This window comes from Crocuta crocuta, unplaced genomic scaffold (genome assembly GCF_008692635.1).
Source record: "Crocuta crocuta isolate KB4526 unplaced genomic scaffold, BGI_CrCroc_1.0 scaffold336, whole genome shotgun sequence".
Taxonomy (NCBI): Eukaryota; Metazoa; Chordata; class Mammalia; order Carnivora; family Hyaenidae; genus Crocuta; species Crocuta crocuta.
In genome coordinates, this window is record NW_027527943.1 from 154,234 (window position 1) to 161,825 (window position 7,592).

General features: G+C 46.8%; 1 protein-coding gene across 1 annotated transcript in view; it reads left to right on the plus strand.

The window, feature by feature from the left end:
- LOC144221858 (uncharacterized) overlaps positions 1-4,643 on the plus strand; it is a 19,484-nt gene extending 14,841 nt beyond the window's left edge. Inside the window, exons 5-6 of the mRNA XM_077752370.1 lie at positions 2,872-3,355; positions 3,856-4,643. Coding sequence (XP_077608496.1) covers positions 2,872-3,102 — 231 coding nt within the window. The 3' untranslated portion in view covers positions 3,103-3,355; positions 3,856-4,643. The remainder of the gene's footprint in view (positions 1-2,871; positions 3,356-3,855) is intronic.
- The last annotated feature ends 2,949 nt before the right edge of the window (positions 4,644-7,592 follow it).

The window sequence follows — 7,592 nt, forward strand, 5'->3', positions numbered from 1 at the left end:
AAAAAAAAAAAAAAAAGAAGAACAGGAAGGCTCAAGGAACGACAATTTAAGAGACGTAAAAGGGAAGTCAGTCCTCTGGTTAGAAGCAGGACAGTCACTTCCTGGGAGCTTCTATACCTCATCTGGTCCCCGTAGCCAGTGGGTCAGCAAGTGTTCTACCTGAGTCCCTTTACATGTTTACACTTGTCTCTGCCTCCTTCCATCTTGGATCACCACCTCCTTGGAGCCCTCCTAGACTGCTTGTGTGGCCTCGGAACCCGTCTCCCCACCTCCAGCCCTACCCTCCATCTTCCATGCCATCACCACAGAGCCGATATCACCTGCCGGCTCAGCATCTGCTGACAGCCCAGCTCTTGAGCCTGGCTACTGCCCGCTTCATGTCCAGACTCCTCTTCCAGTCTCGTTTCCTTTCCCCACCCTACTCAGTCTGTACACCTGTTGTCCGAAAGGACCATTTCCAGAACGCCTCAGTAACTCTGTGCATATATTCCATCCGGAAGGTTCTTACGTCCCAGCCCTTCCTTTGTCTAACCATCCAGACTTGTGTTTTAAGACTGCCCAATCAGCCTGTGTTCCATAGAGCTTTCTGGTCGACTGTCTCAGAGTTAGATGCCCCAAGGGCTCCGACCCTCCCCTTAGTCAGAGCACCCGCCATATTGCATCGTACCTGCATACTTTCCTGTGCGCTTCGTCCCTCCCAGAATATCTTATTTACATCAGGTACACAGCACGGAACAGTGCAAGCTTGGTGCAAGCCACTATTCAGTGTGTAACACAAATAACTGTGGCACCCTAAAAACCAAGAGAATTTCTAGAAGTATCGAGTAACATTTCTTAATCTTTTCTAACGTTTTGCTTACACCACCAGGAGGGTTGTGTGAGGATTCAGCTAACTGCTTGGTAGTGTCCAACAAGCACATGTCCAGGGCACCAGAGACTGAATCCCTCCTTTTTTTTTTTTTTATTTTTTATTTATTTCTAAGAGAGAGAGAGAGAGACAGCGTGAGCAGGGGAGAGTCAGAGAGAGAGGGAGTCACAGACTGAAACAGGCTCCGGGCTCTGAGCTGGCAGTAAGCACAGAGCCCGACGCGGGGCTCAAACCCACAAACTGCGAGATCATGACCCAAGCGAAAGTCGGACGCTTAACCGACTAAGCCACCCAGGCGCCCCAACTGAATCCCTCCTTGAATTGTGCACCCTAAGTGCCTCCCTTGCCTCACCCCTGCCCTGGTCCTGATCTGAGTTGAATTGCTGAAGGATGAATGAGAATTAAGAAAAGACAGAAGAGAAAACAAATATGGAAAGGCACAGTTGAGGGGGATAAGATGATCTTTCTTGAAACTAGAAGTCACTGGATATGACTGGGAAGAGTGGGGAAGAGTCAGAGATTAAATGCCTGAAAGGTGCTATAAGGGCTAAGCTGGGGGCGCCCGCTGCTCAGTTGGGAGAGCACATGACTTGATCTGCAGGTGTGAGTTCAGGCCAAGTTAGAGTCTCATCAGGTGACTAAAATGCACCATGCAAGCTGGAGATAGGGTGGCAGTTGATATTCTGTCTCTGTGACTTGGTAGTGATGGGTAGGGCGTGTGGCACACAGAAAAAGATATGCTCCATCCACGATCAGCAACCCCTCCCCCCCAAGAAAAAAGAAAGAAAAAGGAAAGGCACACACTGGCGTGAGGACTGGGGCTGCCCTGAAGACTTCCACAATTATGTTCATGGTACTCGCCCTCAGTGCCTCTAAGGGTGGCCACAGGGGCCCTGCTCATCAGGTACGGCCTTTGGTCTCCCTGACATGTTCTCTTCATGTTTAAGAAGACTTGCGTAATTATGGAAGCTTTCCCACTCTCGTTGGATTTACAGCGGCCTCTCTGTGGTGTGGGTTTGCTGATGTGAAACACAGGAGTGTACATGTGCCTTGAGAGCCGGTGTCTGGAGAGCCTGTTCTGTTGCCACAGTACTGGCCTGGGGCGGCCAGACCCTGCCCAAGTGGGATGGTTTATTACCAAGGTAACAACTTGTTAATGTCACTATATATATATCTTGTTCTATATAAAACTGTGATACAGCATTGAATGTCTCAAGGTTTCCTCTACCCAGGAGATAGTCAATGTACTCAACTTATTTGTGAAATGGCCTTTCTTCACTTATTACTGTACTTTATCTATTTATTTTTTAATTTTTATTTTTGAGAAAGTGGGAGTGATGGAGTTGGGGGCAGAGGGACAGGGAGAGAGAGAATCCCAAGCAGGCTGTGAGCTGTCAGCACAGAGCCAGATGCTGGGCTTGGACCCATCAACCGTGAGATCATGACCTGGGCTGAAGTCGGACGCTCAAGTGACTGAGCCACCCAGGCGTCCATGCTTCTTTTAAAAGAAGCTAAGAAATAGCAATCTCGATTCCAAACAGGAGCCAACTTTTAATTAAAAAGAAACTGCAGGAGCAGCCACATGAAACAAAAGCAGTACATCAGCCGTATCTGTGCTGACGTGCAGTGGTTCTGAAGTCCGAGCATTGCCACCTTCTACATCTGGAAGTATATTTGGGACACGTTTTGGGTGCCACTTAGGTTTTGTGGGTGGGGTCCAGAAATTCTACATGTCGCAGCGTCTTACCTGACACACACTATACGTTGTACAGGCAGGTGTGTAGAGGAGAACACACTGTAACGGGCTGTAAAGGAGGAATTTTTCCATCCAAAATCCTAGTTCTATTACTTTTGGAAAACCCTGAACTAAAGAATGCGGAATATGTCCAGCCCAGTGAGTTAACGTTTGTTCATGAAATTAAGCTCAAGCTACAAGTAAGACTGAGCTCACCTGTGCACTTTTCTTTACCAAAAGTGACGCAGTGCTTTTTAATGCCACGTAGTGGGATGAATCCACTAGAGACGGACGCCACGGGGCCGACGTGGCTCTGATGCCGTGGCCACCCCTGCAAGTAAAGCCAAGTGTAGGCCTGTCGGGGCCGCAAGGTTGTGAAACTGAAACCCACGGAGGCGTCAGGCTACGGCCGATCAGTCCTCGCGGCACTTCTGCCCTGGTCCGGCTCTCCCCCGGCCGCTGGGGGCCTTCCCGGCCCTTCGGGCTGGGCGCCGTCTGATTCAAGTCCGTTTGTGCTCACATCGACTCTTCGAATGTTCACTACGCCTGCGTTTGTCTTCTGTCTGGTGTGAAGAGATAAGACTGCATGTGTTCACCGGAACTGTACACCAGTTGTGTCTGTAAGGAGGTCACGGCTTGTGATAATTGTGGCAAACGAGAGCTTGCCCCGGTGCTGCCGCTACCCGTCGTGGGAGCGCCGACCGTCAGCTGTCGCTGACACTGGTGTCCTTTCCTGACGAAACCCCGCTTAGGTGAGTGTCCCGGGGCAGCCTCCCTTGTTTTCCAGGCAAAGCCGCCGCCTCGTCTCACCCCTGCGTGTTCAGACGGCACGAGTTCCGGTGTTAGAAGCCTCGGCTGCACGAGCCCCCGCAGCGGTGCAAATAAAGGTGCAGGACACACCACACAGCTTCGCTCGTAGCCCCTCGTCCTGTTGTCCCTGTGAGCCTTCTCGGTGGCCCCTCCAGCAGGGCCCCGCGCTCTGCCGGCCTGGGGACACAGAAGCGTGGGGAGACTTCGCTCGGCCTGCTGGCTGCGGCCACCCGTGCAAGTCCTCTGGGAGGCGCTGCAGAAGTACCCCTCCCGCGCGCCCCACCTGCTGAGCGTGTCTGTGCAAGCGAGGGTGCGAGGTGCCACTGTCGGGCTCTCTCACACACAGCCTGATCTGCAGGCCCCTTCTGCACCCTCCTCTGTCTCCCCCAGAGCACCCTGTGGTGTTACCATCATAACCTCACGTGGCTCTCCTCCTCTCTAGGTTAACGTCCTTGAAGAAGGAATCATGACTTTCATTCATCCTCAAATTATCAGCGTTGAGCATAAGACCCAGAAAATAGTACCGATACACGTTCGTGTTTCCTGCCGTGCATCTAACTCTGGTCCTGAGATTTACTCCTCTCCGGGTGTTTGAATCCTGTCTCTTCCTCCCCACCTTGCAGGGGGGCCACAAGATCCCTGTTTAGCTCCGATCTTCAATGTCGATTCCTCTCAGCTCCTGTACTTCATTGTCCCAGCTCATCCGCACACTGAGCTGTCATCCCCTTAGATACTTGTTCTAAATCTTTGGAAACTTCTTCTAACCTGCTTGTATGAAATCTGACCCTTCGCAGCTTAACTATAATCTCATTCAGTACAAACTTACTACAAATAAAACTTCCCTGCCCACAGGAAAGCTCAGTCTAGCTGTAGACTCAGGGTTGCCTCAGTAGCAAAATGCAGTTACATATAATATTTTATTTATAATACTGTGTGTGGACATTGAAAAGACAAATACTGGACAATACTTGAAGTCATTTTATACGATGAAAATCTCCAAAAGGGCAGAAGGTTGGGCCCTTAGTTTTACCCCAAATGACCTTTGTTTTGAACGCCTTTTGTTCTGTGTAATCTGAGACTACTTTGCAACCAATTATTTTCAATAGGATTTGATATTTTTTAGCTAAATATAAAGCTGTTGGTCTGAGACTATACCTTTTTAAAATTATAATCATTAACATCTAAAGTATCAAAGCTAAAGAAAAAACATTTTAAATATCAGAACTGAAAAAGCACACGACAAAAGAATAAAAATACTTAAACTAAGTGTATCTAATTGTGTAGAAACTTGTTGCATGGTCTACTTTTTTATCCTTTCCTTACAGATGTGTGAAAACATTATCACATGCATTTTTGGTGTTTGTATTTAAAACGCAGTAATTCTCTACTGACAGAGCCTTTCAACTTTCCTCCATCTCACCCCTTCTTCATTCTCTTTATCTATCTGTCTGTCTATCTATCTATCTATCTATCTATCAACTTCTGGCACCCAACTTGGTGCTTGAACCCACAACCCCAAGATAAAGAGTCACATGCTTTCCAATTGAGCCAGCCAGGTGCCCCTCTTTATCCTTTACAAGAACAGACCTTTTGGCAGAATGAAAGTTTAGAAAGAGTAAGTGGACGGTGCTTTAGGACAACCCATGCATTTTGAATTTTTAAAAAATGTTTTATTTATTTCTGAGAGAGAAACAGCGTGAACACGGGAGGGTCAAAGATGGAGATACGGAATCTGAAGCAGGCCCCAGGCTCTGAGCTAGCTGTCAACACAGAGCCCAATGCGGGGCTCAAACCCATGAACCATGTGATCATGATCTGAGCCAAAGTTGGCCACTTAACCGACTGAGCCACCCAGGCACCTCTGGATTTTGAAAGAAATAGTAGTAATTCTCCCTGGGGGCCATCACTTCGCTGTCCCCAGCATTCAACCCCAGATCAGTTTTCTCTATTTCCTTGGGTCTTACACAGAGCACCTTGCCTGTAAATTAATCCAATGGACTTAGGCAAGGCCACATGGTTGTTGAGTTAATGTAAACAAAGTAGGTCTGCTCTGGCAGTGGAAGACTCCTGGGAAAACCACAGTACAAGTATCCAAATGATTTCTCTCTTAATCATTAGACCAGATTTCTTTCTTTCTTTTTTTTTAAGTTTATTGATTTTGAGACAGAAAGGGAGAATTCCAGCCAGGGAGGGGCAGAGAGCAAGGGAGGGAGGGAGGGAGGGAGAGAGAGAGAGAGAGAATCCCAAGCAGACTCCGTGCTGTTAGCACAGAGCCCAACATGGGGGCAATGTTATCAACAGTGAGATCATGACCTGAGCCGAAATCAAGATGCTTAACCATCTGAGCCACCCAAGTGCCACTAGGCCAGGCTTCTTTAGTAGAGAATTCAAGAACGAAAATTTCAAGAATTCAAGGCTCAGTAAAGGTTAAGGTAACCAATATGTACCAGTATGTGGTACTGACGTAAGGACAGACATACTGACCAATGGAATACAATTTAGAGTCCAGACTAAAAAACAAATAATCCAAGTAAAAAAATGGGCAGACGACATGAGTAGACATTTCCCCAAAAACATCCATATGGCTAACAGACACATGAAAAGATGCTCAACGTCACTCATCATCAGGGAAATACAAAATCAAAATCACAATGAGATACCACCTCACAGTTGTCAGAATGACTAAAAAATGCAGAAACAACAAATATTGTTAAGGACATGGAGAAAAGGGAACCTTGGTACACTGTGTGAACACAAACTGGTGCAACCACTGTGGAAAACAGTATGGCAGTTCCTCAAAAAGTTAAGACTAGAGCTACCCTATGATCCAGTAATTAATTACACTACTGAGTATTTACCCAAAAAACATAAAAACACTAATTCAAAGGGGTATATGCACCCCTGTATTTATCATAGTATTATTTACAATAGCCCAATTATGGAAGCAGCCCAAGTGCCTGTTGATAGATGAATGGATAGAGGATATGTGGTATGTATATACAATAAAATATTACTCAGCCACCAAAAAGAATGAAATCTTGCTGTTTGCAATGACCTAGATGGAGCTAGAAAGTATTATATTAAGCTAAATAAGTCAGAGAAAGACAAATACCGTATGATTTTACTCCTATGTGGAATTTAAGAAATAAATGAATAAAGGTGGAAGAGAAGGAGAGAGAATCTCAAGGAGGCTCCATGCTGTCAGCGCTGAGCCCAACATGGGGCTCAAAGTCACTATCCGGGAGATCATGACCTGAGCCAAAATTGAGGGTCAGACTCTCCACGGACTGAGCCGCCCAGGTGCCCCCTGAATTTGATTACTTTAGATACTTTATATAAGTGGAATCATACGGCATTTGTCTTTTTGATGACTGGCTTATTTCACTTAACAAAATGTCCTCAAGGTTTAGGTATGTGGTAGCTTGTAACCGGATTTCCTTCCTTTTTAAGACTTGGTGACATTCCATTGTGTTTAAGTACCACATTTTGTTTATCCATTTATCCTTCCAAGGACACTTGGATTTCTTTCCCGTCTTGGCTATTGTGAATAGTCTAAACATGTCTTTGACACTCTGCTTTCACTTCTTCTGAATACATACCCAGGCGTGTAATTGCTTGATCATATTTTTAACGCTCGTTTTAAACGTTTTTGAGGAACCTGTGTGCTGTTCGGACCCATTTACAGCATTTGCTCTGTTGCTGAAACTGAAGCCATCGGACATCAGTAGGAGCTGATGTGGAGGATAGTCGGGTCTGGGATAGAAGCCTTTGTTGGCTTCTCTCTGGGATCACTATGGGGNCTAGTGGAAATCTGGAGAACGCCGAGTTCAAACCATGTTCAGAGCCACAGTCATAGGGAATCCCAGGCAGAGATCTTGCTCCCAGAAATGCAACTCAACCTTACCCCCTTTCATTGATTTTTTAGTGAACCCTTCCTTCCTCCCCCAAGAAAAAGTGTTCAGCTTGGGGAAGACCCGGTGCCTCCAGAAACACTCCACCTGAGGAAGCCCCGACCCGACTCTTGATCTCAGCCCATCGCTCATCTCCTTCCCAGGCCATGCAAGAAACTGTCATCACTGTGTTTCTGTTCACCTGATGTCACCTGTCGGGTCTACTGGAAAGAAAGCTCCTTGAAGACACAACTGCTTCATTTGTGAGGCACCTGTGACCCCGGAGGAC